We start from the raw sequence: 27,011 nt of genomic DNA on the forward strand, positions 1-27,011 counted from the left end.
TTCCAAACAATTAAATCATAGGCCAACAAAGAATGTCCTCATCCTGCTAGTGATTAGGACGCAGGAGTACCTTTCCGATTTTCCTGTGATCACGGTTCCTGGCTTCCTCTTGGAACTTTTCCCAGGTTTTCATCATCTTGTTATCAGGAAAGGATATCCCATAGATCCTCTGCAGTGTTTCCATTTCGGGGTTGCCCTCCCAGTATGTTGAGGAATTCTAAGCATCAAACAAAAGTTGGGTAAACATACCAAACATTTGGTTATAAATAAAACCGCTCTTAAATCTGTGCATAATTTTCCACTACGCCATCCACATAGCTTACGATGACTTTTTGTAGCACCAGGAAGACTCTTAAATTGATTCTAATTAAACCTCCCCAGCCCAAATTCATCAGAAAATTATGTAGAGTCTGCCATGGATTCTAGGAATGAAGAGTGAGAAGGAAAGGGAAGGTGGGTGGGGCCAATAGTAATTGAACCACAGAGGAGAGGAACAGCATACAGTACAGAGACATGAAGATCCCAGCCAAATGTTCTTGCTCACACTAGGGTGATTCAAGGAAGTCATCAAGTGCAGAACAGTATCTTAAAATATATGATAAAGAAAGGCACTGTACCATGTATAGTAATGTTAAATAATAAACAATTAAAAGCTACATGTAAGGTCCTAATTTTCAAAAACTACAGTATTTTTAGAAGCTTCTGTAAAAATTGGGGTGCCTGGGTTACTCAGTTGATTTAGCATCCGACTTCGGCTCAGGTCATCTCATGGTTTGTAGGTTTGAGCTCCTCGTTGGGCTCTGTGCTGACAGCTCGGAGCCTGGAGCCTGCTTGGGATTCTGTGTTTCCCTCTCTCTCTTTCTCCTCCCCAATTTGTGTGTTTACTCTCTCTCTCTCTCTCTTTCCCTCTCTCTCAAAAATAAATAAATAAACATTAAAAAAAGAAGCTTCTGTAAAAATCAAATAATGAGGTATTTTAAAATACTGTGATACTCAGATTATAAAAGATATAATTGAAAATTCCTCATTATCTGGTTTACCTTAAGTTTGCTGTATTAAAAAAAATAAATGCTTACCTTGAAAATTTTTATGGCTTTAATTTTTCCAGTGTGTCTTACATGGGGCCCTTTGCAAAGGTCAATTAGTGGACCACACCTATAATGAAATATTTCAGACATGCCCAGACACAGTTATAGCTTTTTGGACCGTTCATTACAAATCATGTTTTCATATGTTTTAAGTGAAGGATCTTACTTATTCGTACATCTTGAGGCAATTTTTAACTTGGGGGGCAATTTAAAATAATTTAATTCTTAATTTAGGATGAAGAAAGAGGCAATTTATCTGGCCTCAGATCCCAGTCTTGCCTCCTTTGCTCAAATTCAAAAAGTTACAGAATCTTCTGACAGAAACCACGCAGTCACCCACCACTTTTCAATGTCATGTCCCAAGGCTATTGAAAACCTTCCACTGTCATAAAATCAAAAAGCCATTTCCCTGTTCTACACTGATTTGCAAAGCCAAAATTATCTGCAACTTATACAAAATGTGCAAACTTGATACTTTAAAAATAAACTTCACCAAACCTATAGAATGTACACCAACAAGAGCGAACCATAATGTAAACTCTGGACTCTATGTGATTATGATGGTCAGTGCAGGTCCATCAACTGTCACTAACGAGCCACTCCACGGGGGGCATTGATAGTGGCAGAAGCTGTGCACGAGTGGGGAAGAGGGTATGTCTGAAATCTCTGTACCTTCTCAATTTTGCTGTGGACTGAAATCTGCCCTGAGAAATAAGGTCTGTTAAATAAATAAATAAATAAATAAATAAATAAATAAATAAATAAATAAATAAATTTCAAGGGTCTTTTGTGTATTTGTTTTTAGGTCCTCTGGTGTTATGACAAAAGCCTTAACTGTCTTTTGGTTTACTAAAACGGAACACTGACTTCAGTGCAACTCTCAGGCACAAGTTTAGGTCAGAGATGACACCATTATTAAAACACATAGTGTGGGGTGCCTGGGCGGCTCAGTCGGTGAAGCTTCTGACATCCAACTCTTGGTTTTGGCTCAGGTCATGATCTCACAGTACCTGAGTCCTGGGTCAGGTTCTGTGCTAGCAGTGCAGAGCCTGCTGGGATTCTCTCTCTCTCTCTGTCTCTCTGTCTCTCTCTGCCTGCCCCTCCCCTCTCAAAATAAATAAAATTAAATAAAAAAACCACATGGTGCGGTTGCTGGGGATTCACTTGCACCTCTAACCAAGAAGGACCCCCAAACCTTAATAAGCACAGACTTTTTTTCAAGCACAGAGACACTTAAAAAATTAAAATACTAATGACACTGGTCAGAGGGAAGGTACTTAACATCAACTAATTTAAGGAAAATTTAGTAAAGAAAGTTCTTCCTTAACTATTCCAACCAATTTTAAATACTTTTAAAGTTCACTGGTTAAAGAGTTAAAAATTACGATGAATACAGAAAGAGGCTGGTTTATTCACCAAAGTGGATAAATATGCTTTAAATATGAAAATGTCATTTATTTGAATGGCCAGGCTTTATAGTTCTCTGTCCAAGATGGGAGTGGTAAATCAAAGCTCACAGGTGTGGAAGGAACGCCTAATTAGCATGGAAGACTTCAATACGCTCATCTTAAAATAACCCTATAGAAGAAAATACAATTCATTTTCTAAAAATTAAATTGACAGAATAAGAAGTGTCAATATTGACCTAAGGAAGGTTCAAAAAATAGCCACAAGAGCTCAAGTATTAGGAGCCTGAATTTTAAAACTTCGCATGTCTTTTCTATCTCTTCATGTATTAAACTTCAAAATGCATATAGTAACATTTATTTGAATTATAAGTAATAACCAATAAAACCTTATCAGGTCACTGGAGAATAGCAAAGATGAGGCAAGCATGGTATCCCACTTCAATGTCAAATGGCAACGAGCTCATATTATAATGTAAGAAATGCACTGAGCACATCTTTGCTTAAAGGGGAGATGACTTCCCTTACAGTACAATGAAACTACAGACCTGTAACTATGTGACCATGGAAAGTAAATGCTTTGTGGAGGGTTTTTCTGATACCAGATCTTCTAAGATTGGACCATGAAGGTCATAGCATCAGCCAGACATCCAGAACACACAGAAATGGGGAACAGCAATTACCTACAAGGCAGCTTTAAAACCACACGAATAAAATAGGGGCTCCAGATGTTAAACAAACAGAACTGAGTTGTGGTAATATTGATTTCACTTGCCTCTTCCTATCACTTGATTTGCCTTCGGTTCCTAACACTGTCTTTGTGTTTTATCATGAACATCCTGCTAACGCATGAAAGCTAACACCTTTGGACTCCAGGAAACGGGGAGTATATATAGTAGGAGGCAGGAAATCACTGCATGAGGGGATGGTCCCTAACAGCTCCCATTGCCACATTAATAAGAATGTGAGGATGAAACAAAATTCCATTCCTAAACAGCTCCCCTTGAAATGTAAAGCACTGGGCAAACACAATCTCACCCACATGGGGAAAGATGCTGTTACAGCTAACATCTGGAAAATGAAATTCAGGTTTCAGCAGCAGACTGATAAACACAAATGAAGACATAATAATTTCCTTTTGCTGATAACATTTTGGAGTCTCTAGCTAACACAGTATACCAACTATGCAAATTGACAAATAGACCACCCACCCAAGGACCAACTGCTTCTACTGCTAATGCCTTAAAGTTTACCACTGAGCGCCACTTAAAATTTACACACACTTTGGGGCGCCTGGGTGGCTCAGTCAGTTAACCTCAGGTCATGATCTCATGGTTCCTGAGTTTGAGCCCCGCATCAGTCTCTGTGCTGACAGCTCAGAGCCTGGACCCTGCTTCAGATTCTGTGTCCCCCTCTCTTTCTGCCCCTCCTATGCTTGCACTTTGTCTCTCTCTCTCTCTCAAAAATAAATAAACATTTTTAAAAATTCAAAATAAATAAATAAATAAATAAATAAATAAATAAATACATACAATCTACACACACTTTACCTGTAAACTGTCGTAGTTGGAGTGTTAACCTTCTCATTCAGGATGCGGCATTTAAATTTATTGTACTATAAAGAAAAACATATTTACATATTATTATGTTATTACGTAAAATGCTTAAGTAGGAAAAAAATTTTTTTTTTAGGAAAAAAACTTATTTTTTTTCAACAAACACTGAATGGGTGTCTACTATGTTCTAGTGCTGAGACCCCAGGAATACCAAGAGCTCATAGCTTAGAGCTGTACTGTCCAAAACAGGAGCCACAAGCCCGTGTGGCTATTGAACACTTGCAATGGAACCAGTCTGAAATGAGATGTGTGTAAGTGCAAAACACATTGGATTTCAGAGACGTGCTGTGAAAGAATGTACAATAGTTTAGTAACTATTTTTATGTTGGTTACATGATACAGTGATATTTTTGATATAATGGGTTAAATACGATATTATAAAAATTAATTTTGCCATTCTTTTACTTGTAAAATGTGGCCACCAGTAAAAGATTATATCCATGGCTCAGATTTGTGAATCACATTATATTTTTATTGAACAGCACTGTTCTAGAAGATTCCAATTTTTTTCATCTCATTTTTAGAGTGTACTTTTTAAAGTTTTTATTTAAATTCCAGTTAGTTAATATACAGTGTAATACTAATTTCAGGTGTACAATATAGTGTAATTCATGACTTCCATATATCAGGTACTCATCACAGTGCCCTTCTTAATCCCCATCACCTATTTAACCCATCCCCACCCCCACCTACCTCTGGTAATCATCAGCTTGTTCTCTACAGTTAAGAGTTTGTTTCTTGGGGCACCTGGGTGGCTCAGTTGGTTGAGCGTCCAACTTTGGCTCAGGTCATGATCTCGCAGTCCATGAGTTCAAGCCCTGTGTTGGGCCCTGTGCTGACAGCTCAGAGCCTGGAGCCTGCTTCAGATTCTGTGTCCCCCCTCTCTCTCTGCCCCTCCCCCACTCATGCTCTGTCTCTCTCACTCTCAAAAATGAATAAATGTTAAAAAAATTTTTTTAAAGAGTTTGTCTCTTGGTTTGTCTTGCTCCTTCTTCCCCCCTCCCTTTTGCTCCTTTGTTTTGTTTCTTAAATTCTACATATGAGTGAAATCATATGGTATTTGTCTTTCTCTGACTTATTTCTCTTAGCTTAGTACTCTCTAGCTCCATCCACGTCTTCAATGGCAAGATTTCATTATTTTTTATGGCTGGATAATATTCCATTGTGTGTGTGTGTGTATATGTATATATATATATATATATATATATATATATATATATACACACACACATATACCACCTTTTCTTTATTCATTCATCAGTCAATGGACACTTGGGCTGTTTCCATAATTTGGCTATGGTAGATAATGTTGCTACAAACATCGGAGTGTAGGTATCCCTTTGAATTAGTATTTTTGTATTCTTTGGGTAAATACCTAGTAATGCGATTGCTGGATCATACAGTAATTCTATTTTTAATTTTTTGAGGAACCTCCATATTGTCCTTCAGAGAGGCTGCACCAGTTTGCATTCCTACCAACAGTGCAAGAGGGTTCCCCTTTCTCCACCAACACCTATTGTTTCTTGTGCTGTTGATTTTATCCATTCTGACAGGTGAGAGGTGGTATCTCATGGTGGTTTTGACTTGCATTTCCCTGATGATAAATGATGTTGTGCCTCTTTTCATCTGTCTGTGGGCCATCAGTATGTCTTCTTTGGGAAAAATGTCATGTCTTCTGCCCATTTTTTAATTGGATTATTCATTTTTGGGGTGTTGAATTTTATAAGTTCTTCATATATTTTAGATACTAACCCTTTATTGGATATGTCATTTGCAAATATCTTCTCCCATTCCATAGGATGCTTTTTAGTTTTACTGATTGCTTCCTTTGCTGTGCAAAAGCTTTTTATTTTGATAGAATCCCTATAGTTTATTTTTGCCCTTATTTCTCTTGCCTCAGGAGACATCTCTAGAAAGAAGTTGCTACCGCCAATGTCAAAGAAGATATTGCCTGTGTTTTCTAGATTTTATTGGTTTCGGGTCTCACATTTAGGTTAGAAGATTGCAATTTGAACTACATGAAATAAATAAAATTCTGAGGACACAGCTGCATTTTTCATTTACATAAACAAAAACTAAGTTTACAATAAATGATCATATTGTTACATTAAAAACTCAGAAGACACTTTTCTTTCCTGCTTTCATCACTATTGCCTTGGAGACAGGTACTTTATATTAAATAACTACTTGAGGAAGGTAGTTGTTGGGAGAAAAAAATAGATATGTATGATTGAACTGTCTCATACTTTTATGTTCAAACAAAATTATTTTTCTTCACAAACTTTGAGGTGTTTTTTTTTTTATTGAGTTTAATTCTTTTTTTTTTTTTTTAAGAGGGAGTGTATCTGAATTTTAATGCTTTACTTTCCGTGTTCTGTAGTTTCCACCACTGACCCAAGGAACAAAACTGCTTGAACAGCTTGTTTCTCTACCAAAGCAGATGGCAGTTTGACCTCTCAGAGAATATGCAAACCAGAAGAAACGTCACGTTTTTCTTCCCTGGGCCTTTTGAGAAACTAGACCAAAATGTTAAGTTATTCAAGGTTCTTACTGAGCAGTGGTGCTTTACTGTCTAGAGAAGCTAATGAAACTCCCCCCCGCAATGGCACTGCACAGGTGTGGACTCGGGGCACACTAAACTAGGAATCGAGAACCTTGAGCAGCAGTTCAGAGTTTTATCCACCTCAATTTTTCCTGCTTTTTGCCCACTATTATGGCCAATGTGGGCGGGTGGGAAGGGGGCTATTCCTGACAACTTATGCTTTCCAAGATCCTCTTAAAGAGAGTTCTCTAGTTGAGTGGAAACTCTTCTACAAAAAGTTCGCCGGTTCTGTGAACCTGGAAAAGAATTTCTCTCTGAATGCTTATGTTGCAAGTTCCTCATTGGGAAAGAGCCTTAAAATAACATGAAGTTCTATTTTATCGGCAACTTAGAATGCAAAGTATTTTATTTTTAAACTTCTAAATTTGAAAACAAAACAGCCTAGGTTAAATAATGGTTTTTCCAAAGCTGAGTGTGCTCACGTGGAGATCCATTTTTCTGCTTGCAGCACAAAACAACTTCCTACAACTCTTAGGCAGGAACACTACTGATTTTGATGGTCTGTGATTGGATGAATGGATCAATCTCAGTTGGTTATGTCCGGTTTTTTTCCTTGGTAAGGGCTTAAAAAAATTCTAGAACAGATACATTTTTCTAGTCTTACACAGACACTTTGATTCCAAATGTCTCCTGAGAGGCATATACCATATGCAGGAACCCATCTTCGTCCTTCTCACGTTCATACACTTCAGAAATCAGAGTGGACACACTCACCATGCTGTGTCCATTGACTAACAGGAAGAACTCCTGATTAGCGTTGAGCTGTAAGCGCCTCCTAATGATCTTGATGAGCTCACTCATGTTGACGTGATCAGGTACAAGGAACTTGGTTTTGTCCAGTACAGGAAGTTGCTTCTCACCCTTGTATCGTTCTGTGATCACTGGGATTTTCGTAGGATGCTGCTCTCGGATAAGTCGGACATCTACTCTTTGTTCAAAGGTGCGGCGCTGCTTGAAGGTCTTCTCTGACAGCATGGCGTGGGAGGCGAGGCGGAGGGTCCGGCTGTTCCAGACGGCAGTGGCAGAGACTCTGACCATGGCGACAGCAACTTCCCTTGTCTGATTGAGTTTAACTCTTTTAAATTTTTTTTTTCAACGTTTTTTATTTATTTTTGGGACAGAGAGAGACAGAGCATGAACGGGGGAGGGTCAGAGAGAGAGGGAGACACAGAATCGGAAACAGGCTCCAGGCTCTGAGCCATCAGCCCAGAGCCCGACGCGGGGCTCGAACTCACGGACCGCGAGATCGTGACCTGGCTGAAGTCGGACGCGTAACCGACTGCACCACCCAGGCGCCCCTGATTGAGTTTAATTTTTAAGAGGAGATGCAAAAAGGCAACCCACGAAGAGGAGAAAATAACTGCAAATCACATATCCAATAAAGGATTAATATCCAGAGTATGTAAAGAATTCCTACAACTCAACACCAAAAAACAAACAACCCAATTAAAAATTGGGCAAAGGAATGGGATAGACTTTTCTTCCAATCGGATATACAAATGGCCAATAAGTATATGGAGAGATGCTTAATATCACTAGTCATTAGAGAAATGCAAACCAAAAGCACAATGAGATGCCATCTCACACCCATTAGGATGACTATTACCAAGAAAACAGAAAACTACAAGTGTTGGCAAGGATATGGAGCGGCTGGAATGCTCGTGCACTGCTGATGGGAATGTAAAATGCTAACAGCTGCTGTGGCAAACAGTATGGCAGTTGACAAAACTGAGAATTTCCATATAATCCAGCAATGCAACTTCTGGAGATACACCCAAAAGAATTAGAAGCAGGGACTCGATCAGATATTTGTACACCCACATTCACAGCAACACTTTTCACAATTGTCAAAAGGTGGAAACAACTCAAGTGTCCGTCCACAGATGAATGAATAAACAAAATGCAGTCTATACACACCATGAAGTATTATTCAGCCTTAAGAAGGAAGGAAATTCTGAGACCTGCTACAAGATGGACAAACCTTGAGCACATTACACTGGTAAAATAAAGGAGGTCACAAAGGACAAGTATTGTATTATTCCACTTATATGGTTCTTAGAGTCATCAAATTCATAGAGACAGAAAAAGGGGAAGTGGGAACAGGGAATTAGTGTTTACTAGGTGTGGGGTTCCAGTTGGAGAAGATAAAAAAGCTCTGGAGACAGATGGTGCTTGCCCAATATGAATGCGCCAAATGCTACAGAACTATACACTTAAAAATGATTGACGTAATAGGAACTTGGTCAGTTAAGCGTCCGACTCTTGGTTTTGGCTCAGGTCATGATCTCATGGTTTGGGAATTTGAGCCCTGTGTCGGGCTCTGAGCTGACAGCATGGAGTCTGCTTAGGATTCCATCTCTTTCTCTCTCAAAATAAATATATAAACTTAAAAAAAAATGGTCAGCATAAAAATTTTTTTTTTCCCTTTTGGGTATTTTACCACACACACACACAAAAAGAGTAGCTGCGACTTTACCAAGCCCAAATCTATCTTTTTATTTCAAGCTCACAAAATTAACAATATCGTGTGTTCAAATTATGTGCTTTCTCTGATATGATTTAAAACATAAATTTAAGTATTCTTTTTTAATGTTTTTATTTATTTTTGAGACAGAGAGAGACAGATCATGAGCGGGGGAGGGGCAGAGAGGGAGACACAGAATCCGAAGCAGGCTCTAGGCTCTGAGCTGTCAGCACAGAGCCTAACGCAGGGCTCGAACTCATGGACTGTGAGATCATGATCTGAGCTGACGTTGGACCCTTAACCAACTGAGCCACCCAGGCGCCCCTAAATTTAAGCATTCTTAAATTTATTTACGTATACGTACATTGGTCAAAACAGCATAAAGAAAAAACATAAGTATTGTTGAATTTAGTAGTCAGGATATTAACAATACTCAGAATGAATCAGATTTATAAACACATATATGAAAACTATTCCCCTGGTCATTTACCTACATATATTGGCATTAAAATGTTGAGGAAATGGGGAACCTGGGTGGCTCAGTTGGTTAAGCATCTGACTTCTGCTCAGGTCATGATCTTGCTTTTCACGAGTTCGAGCCCCATGTTGGGCTATGTGTTGACAGCTCAGAGCCTGGAGCCTGCTTCAGATTCTCTGTGTCCCTTTCTCTCTGCCCCTCCCCGCTCACACTCTGCCTCTGCTCTCTCTATCTCAAAGGTAAATAAACATTTAAAAAAAATTTTTTTTAATGTTCTGGAAAAAGTAGGGAAATATCACATTGAGCAACTAGTGACAACCTCACAACAGGTTGCCAACCTGGAACAATGTGGCAAGCAACATCCAATTATTTGTTTAAAAAAAAAAAAAAAGCTGTCTATGTTGATTAATTGTTTTTACTATTCCTGGCAAAAGGTTTTCTTATTCCAAAGAGTTTCCTGAAATTACCTCAAACATTTCGAGAAGCACTTCCTTGCTGACTTCCAGTCTTTCAAAGGGTTGCTTTTCTTTTATGATAGTCTTACATATGTTCTCCAGGGCCGACAGTTCTGTGCTGGACACGGCTCTAAAAAGAAGAGTAAGTGATAGTCAACACAGATTTCTCAGACATCACGCATGTATGTTCCTTTTTGTGGACGCTCATCATTAACTGAGGAATTTGTGCCTTATCGCACCCGGACTTCAGAAAGTCATACATTCATATGCAGGGCCGATAATCTTACTTCTCAAGGAGGAAAATGGAGGCACCGACAGATGAAGTGATTTGCCTACAAATCTTCTCTGCGATGAAGTGTGCAATTTGAAAACCCTGTTAAAATACTCGCTGGTTAGAGTGTAAGCTCCTTTAAGGCCTGTTCTTCTATGTGGTCTACCTTACACATCACACATCTACATTTTTTGTTCGAAAGAGCTATAGTAGGGGTGCCTGGGTGGTTCAGTCGGTTAAGCATCTGATTCCTGGTTTCGGCTCAGGTCATGATCTCATGGTTTGTGGGTTCAAGCCCCATGTTGGGTCTGCACTGATAGTGTGGAGCCTGCTTGGGGTTCTCTCTCTCTCTTCCTCTCTGTCTGCCCCTCCCTGCTTTCTTGCTCTCTCAAAATAAATAAATAAACTTAAAAAAAAAAAAAAAAAAGGCTGTGGTAAGTGCTCACACATCCCGGCCCTCGCTGACTGTTGAATCTAGGTTGGGAGAAAGATCTGTGAGCGTGAACTGCTGAGTCCAGTCTGGCACTCACAGGGAATGGCCCACTGTGAGCCATCAACTGACCTCTTTCAGCCACTCCCTGGTTTGCCCTCATTCCCCTCCATGCACACGGCCTTCCTTACCTTTCCTCAAACAAGCCGGGCGTAGGCCCACACCAGGGAGGTCCCAGAGGCCTAGAACATTTCCCCCAAATGTCCCAAAACACACCCCCACACACAACTGCCTCAGAACTTGCTCCCTCCATCCTGGTCCCCACTTCAACATCACTTCCCCCGTTCATGACCACTGTCATGGCACACACCTCCCCACAGCTGGTTTATTTTCCTTCACACCACTCATCACCACCTGACAGCAGAGGGCTGTTTGCTTTTGTCTAAGCTAGCTAGACTGTTAGCTCCATGGGGACAGACTGATCTGCTCACTTATGAATCACCAGCACCAAGCACAGAGCACATAAGAAGCAGTCAAAAACTCTTGTTGAATGACTCTCTGGGTGGTGGTGGTAACAGGAGATAAAGCTGGACAAGCCTGTACGTAGGAGCTACAGAGTCGGATGCTCAGTTAGGGAGACCATTTAAGCAGTCGGGGTGGGGGGAAGGGACAGGTAAGGACAGAATGTACCATAGTCATCCAGCAAGAGATGCTATGGGTCTAAACTGAGGCAGAAGTAACAGAGGAGGAAGGGAGGAAGGGAGGACCAGAGAACTATTGAGGAGATAGAACAGGAAGACCCGGATGGAATGACTGGATAGTGTGGGGTGACAGTGAGGAACAGGAATTGGAAGGACCCTCAGGTTTCAGTTTTAGCAGCTGGTCCTTAAGGACTATGGGGAGTACAGGGAAGGAGGTGGGCTAGGGCTGGGCACAGAACCCTCGAATGTGAGGCCTCTGTGCACCACTCTGCCTGGTATTTATCTGTGTGAGATGTCTGGCTGAGGCAGATAGCGCCCTCGGTTATCATGGAGCAGAACTGCACCCACTGCTCTCTAAGGATTAAATCTGTGATTCTGGTCTTAATTTACTACTATGATGTAGCAAGTCCCGGATTAGATAGATACTCTGTCACTTCCTTCTGAGGAAAAGAAAGTTGGAGACGTTGCTCTGGAATCTTAACTCATAAAAAATTAATTTTCAAACATAGCCAATCTACAGCCATGTTATATAACACACACATTCAGTAAAATAATACATAACCATCATAAAACAACGGACTGTAAACACATGCCTCCGGAAGTGAATATTCAGTGGTATTACCTGTCTTCAATGAACATGTCATAATAAAATCCATTTTCAATGGGTGGACCATAGCACAAGTGGCCCCCATAGTAAAGCTCCATGGCTTCCCCAAGAATATGAGCACTGGAGTGCCAGTACACCTGCAGGGCATGAAACACAGAGGGCAGAGGCAATCAAAATCATGTCATGGAAAATTATTAGTCCAGTAACATAAGTAAGCAAGTGCATACACTTTAAGGGGATAAACATCAAGACATAGAGTAACACTGGGGTGCCTGGGTGGCTCAGTTTGTTACGTGTCCAACCTCAGCTCAAGTCATGATCTTGTAGTTCGTGAGTTTGAGTCCCGCATCGGGCTCTGTGCTGATAGCTCGGAGCCTGGAGCCTGCTTCAGATTCTGTGTCTCCCTCTCTCTCTGCCCCTCTCCTGCTCGTTCTCTCTCTCTCTCTCTCTCTCTCTCTCTCTCTCTCTCTCAAAAATAAATAAACATTACAAAGAAAAAGACATCAATTTGAAAAGAAAATCTTCAATGCCCACTGAGAAGAGAACATTTTCTGAGTGCTTTGCAATTATACCAGAGCCATATGCTTGGTTCTAGCGTGAAACTGCTGCTCTGAGCTGCTCCTACACCATCTCCTTCTGCACATCTTAACTTGCAGAGAAGATGTGACAGCCTCAACCATGGCTTGGACCACTGAGGGGGAAGCAGCAGCATGCAAGCCCAATTCAGCCCAGAGTGGAGGGAAGCCAGGCGTGACAGACACTGATTTCCTTTCTTTTTCTCCAGAGGCAGCAGCTAAGCTGAACGCAGAGGGCCGAAGTAGTTTTCTGTCTCCACAGCAGTCTCCACATGCTTTTGACAGAATGACTTTTTGGGGGGAGAAAAGTATAGCCTGGGAATGCCTGCTGGTTGCCTGAGACCCCTGGGCAGGAGGACACACATGAGTAAATTCATAGTCCAAGGGCTGGTCATCACATCTACAAGTTCAGAAAGTTTGGTTTTGAATTCCTAAGGAATCAAAGGTTTATGGATAAACTAAAACTAACTGAAGTCACTAGATACATAGAGGTACCAGAAAAGCAAGACAATGGAGTCCCCTGGCAGCCCTTTCTTTCCCTTATTAAATAAAAAAACCTTATAATTAGAAAGCTGTTTGACAAATAAGTCAAAGCACAGGGAGTCTTCTGAGCAGGCTATGTGCAATCCCAACCCATAGCATTAAGCAGGGATATGATCCACAAACCGCCCCAGAGCCTCCGTCCTGGGCACAGACCTTTGCTTTGGATGGCGCCAGGGGGGTAGGCTAACTGCCAACAGGAACCCAAGTGTCTTCTTTGGCGCGCTGTCTGCACCTAGATGTTTGTTGAGCCAAACACTGTGTTGGGTGCGGAGGATACAACAGTGAAAGAAACGAGTCACTGGCCTCATGCAGTTTACCGCACATTGTGAGGGAGACAGGCAGAAACAAACCAGTAAGTGCATAATCACGAGAGAAGAAGAGGATGTAAAAGGAGATGAACAGAGCACTGTAATGATAAATAACAGAGAAGGCTCTGCATTCACAGGGAGTCAGGAAGGCCTGTGTGGCTAACACGTAAGGGATAAAGTAACTTGAGAAAAGTTGCAGAGGTAAGAAAGGGCCAGTAACCCTGCAGGCCTTCTGGGGGAATCTGGGTTTTACTCCAAATGCAATGAGATGCACTGAAGGGTTTTAGGCAGAAAAGAAATTATTCAATTTACATTTTAAAACATCGTTTGGTAGCAGGAATGGATTTCAGGGGAATGGAACAGCAGGTGGACATTTTCTTGGGCAGTACTATAATAACACCATTGTTGAATCTCGGTAATGGCAGCAGAAGTGGACAGAGTCCAGATATGTTAGGACAGTAATGGCTTACCAATTAGAGACTTGGAGCTGAGGGAACAGGTAGCAATCACATACAATCTCCAAGATTCTAGGTTGAGTAACTGGGTATGTGGTGGAGTTGTGCCCTGAGATGGGCAGACAGGGAAGGAGTAAGTTCTGGGGCTAGAATCAAGAGTTGTCACCGTGGACATACTACAGATTCCTGTATGATATCTGGATGGGGATATTACATGGGTGGTAATGTACACAAGACTGAGGCCTGTCTAGCTACAGACAGAAGAACTGACAGCGGACAGTTAGCAGACAGGACAGCTTAGAACAGGAGCATAAAGACAGAGGGTACTATGACTGAGCACTGAGGAATTCTTCACTCTGGAGAAAGATGAAGAAAACGCCAGCAAAGAAGACTGAGAAAGATCCAATGGTGGGAATAAAGCCAGAAAAACACTGGTGCTGTAAAGAATCTTAAAAGAAGAGTGTGGTTAACTGTCATCACTGCTGAGATAATACACAGATGCAGGGGGCAGCAGCCACTGAAATTGGGGGTGAAGCCTGACTCACGCCATGATGTACTGGAAGAGACCACTGAATGGACTACAAGCACAGAGCTAGCAGCTTCAGTTCCTACATAAATCTGCTTGTTTTGTTCACCTCTAAATAAAGTGCCCTACATTTGCTTAAGCCTGAGATCACCGCAGCACATCACTGATTTCCCCCGGGGTTTCACCAAAGCTTTAAAGTAGTATATATATCTATGTATATTCTTTTACCAGATGTTAGGCTTACAAAAGGAAATATCATGAGATATATTTTAAACCTGCAAGCTGTGTCACTTTATAAAATTCCCCTTGTTTCTGTTGTGCATGTTTGTCAGCTTTATGTGGATATTCTTCCTGTCGTTTTCTACATGAATTTATCTAGAAGGTGGAGAGTATTTCTTCTGTATGTTACATTTATGCACTAAAATAGTCTTATAAATAAAATCACCTTTTAAAATAGAAAGGTGTCTTGAATGTTTCCATAGAGCAAAAAAAAACCTTTAAAAAATCATTATCACTTTTTAAGTTTATTTATTTAAAGAGAGATTGTGTGTTGGGGGGGGTAGGGGGTGGGGGGTGTGCATATGAGCAGGAGAAGGGCAGAAAGAGAGGGAGTGAGAATCCCAAGCAGACTCTGTGCTTTTGATGTGGAGCCCACCGTGGGGCTCGATCTCACGAACACTGTGATCATGACCTGAGCCGAAATCAAGAGTTGTACCCTTAACTGACTAAGTCACCCACCCAGGCACTCCAATTTATCATTGTTTTAGATCTGAGTTTTCAAAATTTGTTTTCCTATAGGGTTTCTTTTTCATGGATATGTATTAAATATTATAAATTAGTTTATGTTCAATATCTTAGTATATTCACAGTAACAGGAAAGTAAATTCCAGGAACAACAACAACAAAAAATATTTGTTACTAAGTTACATGAAAAGAAGCATCAAGAGCTTAGAAATGTTACTTAACTATTTTGATACTGGTTGCTTCATCTGTAAAACAGGGATTAAAACAGTACCTGTGTGCTAGGGTAACTTGGGACTCAAGGAGATAATACATGTGCGCATAATGGGCCAGGCAAGTGCTTGGCTCTGGTAAATGTTTATTACTATTATTATTTTCATCAACAACCACAGATATTTATGAAAGCCCTATAATCTGATGTCAGATACCATGTTACGAGCATGGCAAGCAAACACTGGTTAGGCACTCTAGAAAGATTTCCCATGATAAAGAATGTTTCTTTTTTTATGATGTTACTGAATGCCAGGAGGAAAGGACTCCAAAGATACCAACACCTCCATGGAACATTAAATTTGGTAGTTCTCCCATTCCCCGAACACCCCAATGCCTGACACATTGAAAAAGTTCAATAGCCAGCTATTAAAAAAGAGTCATAGGAGCAACACCTGCAGACAAACCAAGAGCCAGCCAGTGTAGGCAAGCACAAGGCTTTCGGGTAAGATTTGGGCCTTCAGTTGAGGATCAAAACTAACTGCCCCATCAACTATCATGGCTGCTCTTGGTTCCAGCCCCTATTTGACTTTCTCCAGAAACTGACACTATCTGAAAACCTCTCATTGGTTGTTTTCTTGTTTAATACCTCCTCCTACTAGAGGTAAACTCTTTGAAACAGGAGTCTGCATGTTCTGTCCACTGCAGCCCTACAGGGTCTGGCACATGCGTCCAGCACTGTAGATGCTAGTCAGGTGACTAAGGGAATATATACAATTGTAAAGTCTAGGGATGATATCTGGGATGATGCTAGGCGACAGTTGTTAACAACTAGTAAGAAAAACTAAATAATACATATATGTTTTGTGTTTCTCCTAAAAATTGCTCTTTCTGAATCACTTTCAACATGATTTTATTAATACTGTATTATTTAGCTACTTAATTGTTATGCTTTGCATATTTTAAACAGGAAAGTAATTATAGTATCGTTCTTATAAGTTTGGATTAACAAATCAAAAAATCAAGTGTCACGATTAATAGAACCTAAGCTAAGCTTAGGTTAGGTTTTAGGCAGATAATGGACACTGCCTGAAGAGAAATTGCAAAGCTAAGGTAACAATGTATATCAGAGACCTACATGAAATGTGGTATCTATTTTATAGAATATTACATTAATAAGTATTTAAAGGATATCTAAGGGGTGCCTGGGTGGCTCTTTGGCTCAGGTCATGATCTCATGGTTCATGAGTTTGAGCCCCACATAGGGCTTTCTGCTATCAGCACAGAGCCCGCTTTGTCCTCCTCCTCTCTCTCTCTCTTTCTCTCTCAAAATAAATAAACTTAAAAAAATAAATAAAAAGATATCTAAGCTTTGATAACTTTTCCCAATTCTCCTGCACATATTATATTACAAAGTAGACCCATTTCTAAGAATCTATTAAAAATTCATGTCAAATGTACATTGATTTTATAATTAAAGCATTATAGCATAAGGACACAACTATCTTCAGAAATGATAAATAAGGGCCACTTTAAAAGCTGACATATATTTGTATGTATTCATTCCACAAAAATTCACTAAATACTTACTAAACACCAATACAGAAATTTTAAGTTCTAGAAGGTTACAAAACTCATCATTCTTGACTTCAATGTGTGTCTTTGTACATAATATAGTTCACAATATCCAAAGTTTAGTTGATTCTTTTTAAATACTTACAGCTTGGGCTTCCTCATTATCAAACATAAGCAGCTCTAGAGTGGAATCCCCTTCCAATGGACGGTCCAAGTCCCATAATTCACCATTGACTTTGGCTACCACTGCGCTTTCAGCCAGTTCCTGACTGGTAAAAGAAGAGTCATGTGAGAGTTAACCTTATCACATGCTGCAATGATTTGTTAAAACAAAAGATTAAAATAATTTTTAGGGCTTTTTTTTTGAGTGAATAGAAAGTACAAATGTAAACTAAAAGAACAGGTTTTTCAAATTTTGTAACATTTATTTTAAATAAAAAAAATAGTACACATTCACTGTAGAAAAAAAAAAGAACTTGGAAAACAGAGAAAAGACAAAGAATAAAACAAAAATCACATTTAAATCACACCACCCTGAAATAAATGATCCTAACATTTTGGTACATGTCTTTCTAGTCTTTTTATACATCTACCCCTCCTCCTCCTCCTCTTCCTCCTTCTTCTCTCTCTCTCTCTCTCTCTCTCTGTTACACACACACACACACACACACACACACACACACACACACACACACTTACAGTTTTTTGAAAATTAACCTGGAAAGCACAGAAAAGCAAAGAAAAACATATCACCTTCAATCCCACCACCCAGAAATTACTGTTAACATTTTTCTGTACATCCTTCCACGTTTTTTTAAAATTTTTTTAATGTTTATTTATTTCTGAGACAGAGAGAGACAGAGCATGAATAGGGGAGGGGCAGAGAGAGAGGGAGACACAGAATCTGAAGCAGGCTCCAGGCTCTGAGCTGTCAGCACAGAGCCTGACATGGGGCTCGAACTCACAAACCATGAGATCATGACCTGAGCCGAAGTCGGTTGTCAACTGACTGAGCCACCCAGGTGCCCCTGTCCTTCCACGTTTTTAGGTAAATACATACACCAATATAAAAATCATAATAGTACCATTCTGTATATGTTACTTGGTAATGTACTTTTTAAACTTAGTAAGTCACACATTTTCCCGGATGGTAGACAGACTTGAAAATCATGCTGATTGATAGCGGCAGCAGAATCAAGAATTGATTAATGGACCCTCCATGGCTGGGCACTTTGGTCATTTCTTGGCAGGAATGTTTTGTTTTGTTTTGCTTTGCCAATGACAAATAACACTGCAGCGGACATTCTTGAACACACATCTTAGTTCCCAATTATTTTTTCCCAGGAAAAATTGGTCAAGTAAAACTGCTGGGTCAAGGGCAATGCACTTTAATGACCTTGCTGGAATATACTGCCAAATTTTCCTCCCAGGAAAGGCACAAGAATACCTTTTCTCTGTGCCCTCACAATGTCAGGTACTACTAAACTGTGTCATCTTTACAATATAATGTTTTAACTTGCCTTTCTGTGAGCAACTTGAGCAGCAGTACAGTGCTGTGGTTAAGAGCACCTGCTCTCATGTTAGACCAACCTGGACTTGAACACTGGGCACTTTATTCTAAGCTTCAGTTTCTCATCTGTAAAATGGGAATTTATACAACCTTCCTCATACATTTATTCTAAGGATTAAATAAGGTGCACTCTCATAATACAAACTTAATAAATGTTAGATATTGTTATTAAGGAAGTAGAATTTTATTTCATTTTTACTGGCTGTGATGGGCTGCTAAGGATTCTTCAAATCCATTCCCTCCTTCTGGTACAGTTTTCCAGGTTCCCCTGGAAGTTTGGAAGCAATGGGTACCAGCAGAAGTGGCCCGTAGCACTTCCGTATCTCACCCTTAAGTCAGCGGAGAGCCCTCTTCCACCCTCTCCCCGTCTTCTGCGGACTACAGCACGCTGGTGGGGTTCCCTGGACCATGCACACTAGTGCAACGTTGTACATAAAGATGGTCCAGCAACCAAACATAAGGAATTCTGGTCCCCAAATGACTTATGGAGAATTGCTGCCCTGTCAAGCTGGACCCCACACCTCCAGGTTGCTACCTACCTACCTGAGACAGACTTTGATCATATTTAAGCCACTGAAGCTGTTGCAGCAGCCTAGCTTCTATCTTAACTAATACAAAAAAAGTAAAGGGGCACCTGGGTGGCTCAGTCTGTTAACCATCCGACTTTGGCTCAGGTCATGATCTCACGGTTCGTAAGTTTGAGCCCCTCATCGGGTTCTCTGCTATCAGCATGGAGCCCGCTCCAGAAACTGTACCCCTCTCTCTCTGTGCCCCTACCCCACTTGTGCTCACTAGAGAGCATAAGACAGAGGTCTCTCTCAAAACAAATAAGCTCAAAAATTTTTAAGTTTAATTAAAAAAAAAAGGAAGAACTTGGAAGTAACAAAAACAAAACACATGGCACTGGCTCAGCAGATAATCTGATATTTGAAAAATATAAATATTGGTAGATATTTGATAAAATATTTGATACAACCTGCAGGCAAACTCATGTGCTTACAATGCCTGGAGCATATAAAGCAGCAGTTACAAAAAGGCAGAAGGTTGGTAAACACTGGGTAGCTATTGCAGTTTTTGTAAACACCACCAGACCGAGATAGGCTCCAGTGAGGATTGTCCCGTTCACAGGCAGAGATGGAAGGGACAGGCCTCCGCCAAGAGGCTGTGCCTGTGGCCTGTAATTCAAACTGATTAAGAGTCCAGAAATGTGGGGCTGTGCAAGATTAGAAAAACTGTCTTTTGTCCCAAACAGCAGGAGGGACTGGCACTTAAAACCCCTCTCAAAAGCCACACATCAAGACAGACAAGAGGGGCCAGGCCAACCACATGGATTAAGGGGTGCTGCCCTCCCACAGCCTGTTGTTTCCTAGGACCTCAGTCCATTAAATTGAGGGAGAGAGAGGAAAGAGTCAAGCACAAAAACCAAGGAACAAAAGCATGAGAAGTCTCCGTCTAGAAGAATTCCTTCTCGTGGATTACTCTCGGAGATTCCTTCTCTTGGAACTGATTAGAAGCAAACTGACTGGAAGTCTACCACGCTGTAGACAACTGTGCTGCCCAGTGACAAGCCCAGCTTACAAACACCTGTGACTGTTGGCTCCTCAGAGGAGCTCTGAGCCCCCCAGTGTGACTAATGAGGATGAGGGACAACTAAGACCTTCCCACAGAGCAAAATCAGGGCCCTTGGAGGACAGTGGACAAGCGGGCTGCTCGCAGAAAACAAGGGGTGGCCGGGTGGGCTGATCCGGCACTACCCGTAGCCAGGCTGTGGGCCTCACAGTCCCTGCCAGCAGGACCTGATGCCTTCCGTACATTGCTGTCTGTGTTATTCCTTCTTTTCCTCCAAACACGCTTCCCTGTGATGGCCTTGTGAGTACCCCACCACTGTGTATACGTGCGGGATGGGCAGCCTTGTCAAGTAGTGTATTTGCTGCCAGAGTGTAAGGAGCCAGCCAGACGGGCGTGTTCTGCAACTCACTTGGATGTCCTGCGCTTTCAGCTGATGGGACCCAGAGTTGTCTCACCTGGGGAGGGACTGAGCATGTGGGATGATGAAAAGAGGGTCTCACAGATCTCTGGATGTCAGAGGGGCACACTGTGGCAGATGTGGTCCCCTAAACCATGCTTCCTCTCTTCCATGGCGAGAAGGCTTTATAGCTGGACATGTGGCTGGCAGGCAGGAGCTACATTTCCATTCTCTCTTACAGCCAGGGGTGGCCATGTGACTAAATGTGAGCCAATAGGATGTTAAGTGGAAATGAAAGTGCGCCATTGAGGGGTCTGGGCCTCAAAGCATCATTGTTCTTCAGCTGCTCCTCCCCGCCCACCACCCCCTGCAGGAGAGTCCGTGGGTCCATGAACTCAGCTTCCACCCCTCCCCGTGGACAAACCCTGCCTAGGGAATGGCAGGCAACAAGACAGAAGGAACCCAGGTCCACCAAGGACTGCATGGCCCAGAGACGTCCTCCACCAGCCTGGGCTGGTCATCTCTGGACTGTCAAGTGAGAGAATGTGATGTCTACCTCATTTAAGCCATGGTCGTCGGGAGTCTCTTGCCACAGCAGTTTAGCCTAACTCAGGGGTGCGCAAACTTGGACTTCATCAGAGACTCCTGGAGGGGCTCATAAACATACAGATTGCTAGTTAATTCAAGAGGCATGGAGCAGGGCCCCAAGAATTTGCTCTTCTAAGTTCCCAGATGGTGCTAGTGCTGGTGATTTGGGGACCATATTCTGAAAAGAATTCTTTCATCAACTACTATGAACTGTCTTTTGCCCATTTCTTTCTACTGGGTATTTTCTTAGGATAAATGGCTATGAATAGAATTACTGGGTCCAAGGGTTAGGGTTTGCACGTTTTTAAAGGCTTTAAAAGTCTGAGAGACTGGACCTATTTATCTGCCCTACACCAGAGTCACTTCCCCAAGACTGTATCACTATTAACGGCTATTCATAAATCTTGGGCAAATCAGTAACACATAATAATTTCATTTACATTTCTCAGATAATCTATTCCTCTGTTGAAGTTTTCTTCTTTTTCCTATTAATTTGAAAAATACTTCGAGAGCAATCATTTGTTCGATATGGTACATTTTTTTCACATCTGTCATTTCCTGTTTTATGTGTCATTTTTACACATAGCCATTTTTCTTGTTTTATTTTTTGTGCAGTTTGAATCTTTCCATCTTTTCCTTAATGATTTCACTTTACATGTTATGCTTAGAAAGGCATACACTTGCTCAGAGCAGGAACAATCATCTATGCAATCAACTCTCAGTTAACTAAGACAACAGGCAGTATAATTTAATAAAGCTATTAACTTCTCATTTATTTTATATCCAGACACCTCACTGAACCCTTACGTATTCAGATAGTTTTTCAGTTAATACTAATCTCTAATTCACTTTTTTAGAGTTCCCTCCTTGTTAAACTGTTCTTTTTCTAACTGCCTGAGTTGGACTCATAGTCTCTTTCTATTCTTATCAGAAAAAACTTCAACACTATAAATCACTACTTTAGATATATTCCACAGATTTCTGTGGAATGATCACTACTTTAGATATATTCCACAGATTTCTGATATATATTTTTTCCTCATCAGAAGTACTTTCTAAAATTCTGTGCTTGTTTTTAGTTTGTTTCACGGGAGTTATTTTGAAGAGGTTTTTATTTTCTTTCTAATTTTCAACTTTTATTCTGTTTTGCCTTGTCATTTAATGTTTACTGAGTTCATAACTGATTTCATTTTACTCATTGAATGTGAACGGTATGTTTCTGCATTTTTTTATTAAGGTTCTGAGGAACCAAAAACATGACCACAGGTCTGAGAGATCTCTGTCTATAGACCACAGCGACTGGTGAGCAACCACTAAGTCTACCTTACAGTGTTACTATTCAGACACATGATCTTTTCAGAACTGAGAAAGGCAGGTTAAAAGTATACCATTCCTGAGTGTCTATAATTTTCTATTTCTTTTTTAAAAAATTTTTTTTCAACGTTTTTTATTTTATTTTTGGGACAGAGAGACAGAGCATGAACGGGGGAGGGGCAGAGAGAGAGGGAGACACAGAATCGGAAACAGGCTCCAGGCTCCGAGCCATCAGCCCAGAGCCTGACGCGGGGCTCGAACTCACGGACCGCGAGATCGTGACCTGGCTGAAGTCGGACGCTTAACCGACTGCGCCACCCAGGCGCCCCATATAATTTTCTATTTCTGATTTGATGCTACATTATGTAACTCAAAAAGGTTCATGACGAATAGTTATTACAGATTATACTGTTTGTCTACTTTGGAAATAAGTCCCAGTATCCCATGTGATGATTTTGGCCCTGAAATTCTGAGGTCTGATAGTAATATTATGATCACTGCTTTCTTCTTACCAGGTTTGCCTGATACAAGCTTTGCTTAATCTTTTAGTTTGGGATAACTTTACTTTTGGGCACTCTTGCAACCCCTCTATCATGAAACTTGATTGTAGGGGTTGTAAACTGGTACCCTGCAGAAATGCATATTATTAAGGTTACAACAAAGAACATCTTCTATAATCAAGTAACTTTGTTTCCCAAGTTTGAGCTGGTTTCTTCAGTGTAGGACTTCTCAGTCTCCAATATGCTAACATGAAAACTGACTCTCCATGAAGAAACATAAACTTATTTTGCCTCAAAGCCCATTTTCCCAGCACATCTATTCATGGAGAGCCTGAAAAACATGGGAACAGGTTGCTAGGGGGCTGCAGAGTACAGGATATGATAGGATGGGAAAACACACACACACACACACACACACACACACACACACACACACACAATCTTAACCACAGTTTTCAAAGGAAACCTGAGTACTTCAATTGTTGAAAAAACTTGCTTTTTATATAGCAAGTTGATTTACATAGCAGTTTTGAGTTTTAGCTTCCATGGAATTATGTTTAATGCTAGGAATTAACATTGGTCAAAATAACATAACTTCACTAATGTATCTAATTTCTAGGAAAGTCAAAGTACTTATTCCAGGGTTTGTACATACACCCTCACATACATCTTCAATCTGTATATAAGTCATTTTGTACATTTCTGGAGGCACTTTAATTTTCAGAGTATTTTACATATGCAGTATTTCAGTTAATTTTAACAACCTCATTAGGTAAATGGGAAAAGTATCATTTCCACAGAAGATGTAAGGAAACAGGCTTGGAAAGATCTGCCCCACTTAGTTTGAAGAACCACCCATGGTTATTTACTGGTGAGACAATAACTTGACTTGAAATCAAGTCCAGCAAAAGATCTGTAAAATCTCATGGAAAAATCTTGATGACCAATGTCAATGTAATGGGACCTGTCAAGGATTAAACGTTTTTCTCTACTGTATATTTTTATCAGAACTTTAAAATGTGGACATTTTAAAGAGGAAGAGGTTTTATTCTGATATTCAATTACTTATTTAAATGCCCTCTTTAGAAGCCAGAGGGAAATAACTAATGACATTTAATTTATTCAACTGAATGGGGTGCCTGGGTGGCTCATTCGGTTGAGCGTCCGACTTCAGCTCAGGTCATGAACTTGTGGTTCATGACAGCTCAGAGCCTGGAGCCTACTTAGGATTCTGTGTCTCCCCTGCCGCTCCCCTGCTCGCTCGCTCTCTCTCTCTCTCTCTCTCAAAAAACAAAACAAAAACAAAAACAAAAACAAAACCATTAATTTATTCAACTGAGTAAGAAAAAAAACACTTTTCACAGCCCCTGAGAACACAGTGTTACCAAGCGCTGGCACAATACTGAATAAAGAATATCTTCTCCAAATTATGGTTTACCTAATTTCAGCAGCTACTTGATAAGGTGTTGTTTTCCAAACTTCCCCTTCCACTGTTTTCCCATCAGCCACTCTCACTGTAATCACATTGCTTGTATTCCCCTTTCTGTCATTAATGGCAAATAAGAGCTGATGGTCTCTCTTCAATATTTCAAAAAGCTTCAACCTTTCCTTTATGAAATTTGGTTGATTTTTCACCTGAAAGTCATCAGAATACAAGAAAGTGAACATACACAGCCCACTTTGTTCTAACTGTTCAACCTCCAGTAAGTCTCACCCATACTCTGCACACCACAGGTCATTTCCAAATCTCCTTCCAGTCACTTCTTTCCTCCTTCTTAGCTCTCAGGGTCCAGCTCAGAGCCCACCTTGTCTAACTAGCATGTCTCCCTACACTACATGTTTAACACCTGTGTGTGCACAGTCCCCTGATTCAGCACCTATTTATACACCACACTCCTTTGTTCTCTACTGTCCTTCCTGTTTGTCTGATCTCAACCAGACTGACCCCTCTGAGGCCAGGTATTCCTCCTTAGCTCCTGCCAAGTATTTATGCTGGAAACATGCTATTTTGATGATTTATACAGTAGCTAATTTCTTTAACACAAAAGAACAGCTGGGCTATCTCAACTTAGACAAAAATAGCACTTAAATACAGCTGACTGTCTAGCTCATCTCAAAGTTAAGACAACTTGCATCTAAAGCTAGCAAGGTTTTAAATATACTACTGTGGCCCAAAATAGCAATTATGTTTTAATTAAAGATCTTGGGCAATTAACCGTATAAGCATATTTAAATTACAAGTCGTATTTTACATTATTTCCATAGCAACAGCTTACCTCACTCTCAGGCCCACCTTCTTCCTCCTTCATTTTAGTGCTCTTTTCTTGGCTTTGACTAGAAGGAGGCTGAGAAATAAAGGTGAATTATAAATAACTCACAGCAATGACAGGAAAGAGCGACGCATTTGGAATGTGCAGAAGAGAGGCACATGCCAGCAGTCAGCAAGTGTCCCATGTTGCAGGCTGGGCTTCCCTGACCACCACCTAAAACTCTCAGCGGGCAAATCATTTTCTGGGTTCCATCCTTCCTGTCTGTGCATTTTCACACACTCTTGCTAAGTACACTTAATATGTTTGGCTCTTGAAAGTTTCACCCCTAAACTTTCAACAGATAATGTCGCTGTAAAACGGTTGTGTAGCTGCCGCCGGACTTTAAATGCACTATTTTAGGAAGATGTTGCCAGTGCACCACAGTTACCCTTGGTGAATAACTCAAGAACACCCCTGAGAACAGTCTGAGAAAGCTTTCAACACAACACTTCAACTTAGGTTGCACGAAGATAATTTGTCCTTCACCGAAACAAAATATTAAAATATTGTTAAATAATAACGTTAAATATACAGACCGTACCAAAAGAACAACAAAACCACCTGTCGTCAATAGCTCAGAACCAGCCATTCATTAGAGGGAATGGAAGAGTTTATATATGTAACTGTTGGTCTTCCTGCTCAAGGAAAGAACAGAGAGTTTTAAACGCTCCAGCATTTTTTTTTTCAAACAAAGGAAAATGCTATTTCTGCTACTGAAGAAAATGTGTGACAGACAATTTACTGGAAGAACTGCGAAATCACACCATTAAGTCAGTCTGGCGACTGCTGGAAATACGGGGCTCCAAAGGGTATCCAGGCTACTCACTGGTTCCCAGGCCTTAGGTGCACAGAGCAGCGCTCCGCGAGGGGGGGGGCCCTGCAGCGCGCAGGGACCGCACCCATCCTTCCTGCGGGACCACCGCTACCCGCACACCGTCGCTACCCGCACACCGTCGCAGCCCGCGGCACCGCCCTCCCGGGGCTCTAGGCGGCACCCGCCCGCCTTCCCCAGCGAGCCCTGCCGCCCCGTTACCTGCGCGCCGGCAGCCGCGCGCCCGGCCTCCTCCTGCGCCGCCGCCCGCGCCGCGCTCTCCAGCTTTGCCTGCTGGCTCAGCTCCTCGGCGAGGCACAGCCGCAGGCGGGACAGGCGGTGGCGCAGGTCGCGGTTCTCGGCCCGGAGCTGCGCCACCTCCCGCGTCAGGCACGGCCCCTCGACCGGGCAGCGGTCGGGAGCGTTCAGCTGCTCGTCCCTCAGGCGCTGGACCTCCGCCCACAGCCAGCGGATGTCCTCCTCCTGCCGCTCCAGGCGCGAAGCCACGGCCTCGGCAGCCAGGGCCTCGGCCGCCATGGCAGCCGGCTCTGCACCGCACCGACGCCGCTCCGTGTGCAGCCTCTACCGCCAAGAGGGTAGCAATACCCCAGACCGGCAGAGCGAGACAGCGGCCGTTCTATATATAAGCTGAGGGAGCGCGGCGACGGGGAGAGGCGGGCTGACAGGGAGAGGCGGGCTGACAGGGAGAGGCGGGGCGGGGCTCTCTGCGGGTCGTGGGGTGGGACTATAGGAGCTACGATGAGGCGGGGCGACAGCGAGGGGAAGGACTATCTGGGGGCGGGGTTACGGTGAGGGGCGGGGCGACGTAGAGGGGCGGGACTATCTGCAAGCAGGGACACCAGGAGGTGCGAGGAGGCGGGGCGGCAGGTAGGGAGGGACGA

At 41.8% G+C, this 27,011-nt stretch overlaps 2 protein-coding genes across 2 annotated transcripts in view; both read right to left on the minus strand.

Moving 5' to 3' along the window:
* TARS3 (threonyl-tRNA synthetase 3) overlaps nt 1–26,741 on the minus strand; it is a 63,051-nt gene extending 36,310 nt beyond the window's left edge. Inside the window, exons 1-9 of the mRNA XM_030317524.1 lie at nt 26,332–26,741; nt 25,266–25,334; nt 24,428–24,624; nt 17,197–17,320; nt 12,134–12,255; nt 10,122–10,239; nt 4,045–4,109; nt 1,077–1,155; nt 71–217 (exon numbers count right to left, since the gene is read on the minus strand). Of these exons, the coding sequence (XP_030173384.1) occupies nt 71–217; nt 1,077–1,155; nt 4,045–4,109; nt 10,122–10,239; nt 12,134–12,255; nt 17,197–17,320; nt 24,428–24,624; nt 25,266–25,334; nt 26,332–26,646 (1,236 nt within the window). The 5' untranslated portion in view covers nt 26,647–26,741. The remainder of the gene's footprint in view (nt 1–70; nt 218–1,076; nt 1,156–4,044; nt 4,110–10,121; nt 10,240–12,133; nt 12,256–17,196; nt 17,321–24,427; nt 24,625–25,265; nt 25,335–26,331) is intronic.
* On the minus strand, nt 7,039–7,763 carry LOC115515588 (microtubule-associated proteins 1A/1B light chain 3B-like). The gene has a single exon (XM_032593580.1). The coding sequence runs from the start codon at nt 7,748–7,750 to the stop codon at nt 7,313–7,315; it is 438 nt and encodes a 145-aa protein (XP_032449471.1). The 5' UTR covers nt 7,751–7,763; the 3' UTR covers nt 7,039–7,312.
* Nucleotides 26,742–27,011: the final 270 nt, after the last annotated feature.

Source organism: Lynx canadensis, chromosome B3 (assembly GCF_007474595.2).
Source record: "Lynx canadensis isolate LIC74 chromosome B3, mLynCan4.pri.v2, whole genome shotgun sequence".
NCBI classification, from domain to species: Eukaryota; Metazoa; Chordata; class Mammalia; order Carnivora; family Felidae; genus Lynx; species Lynx canadensis.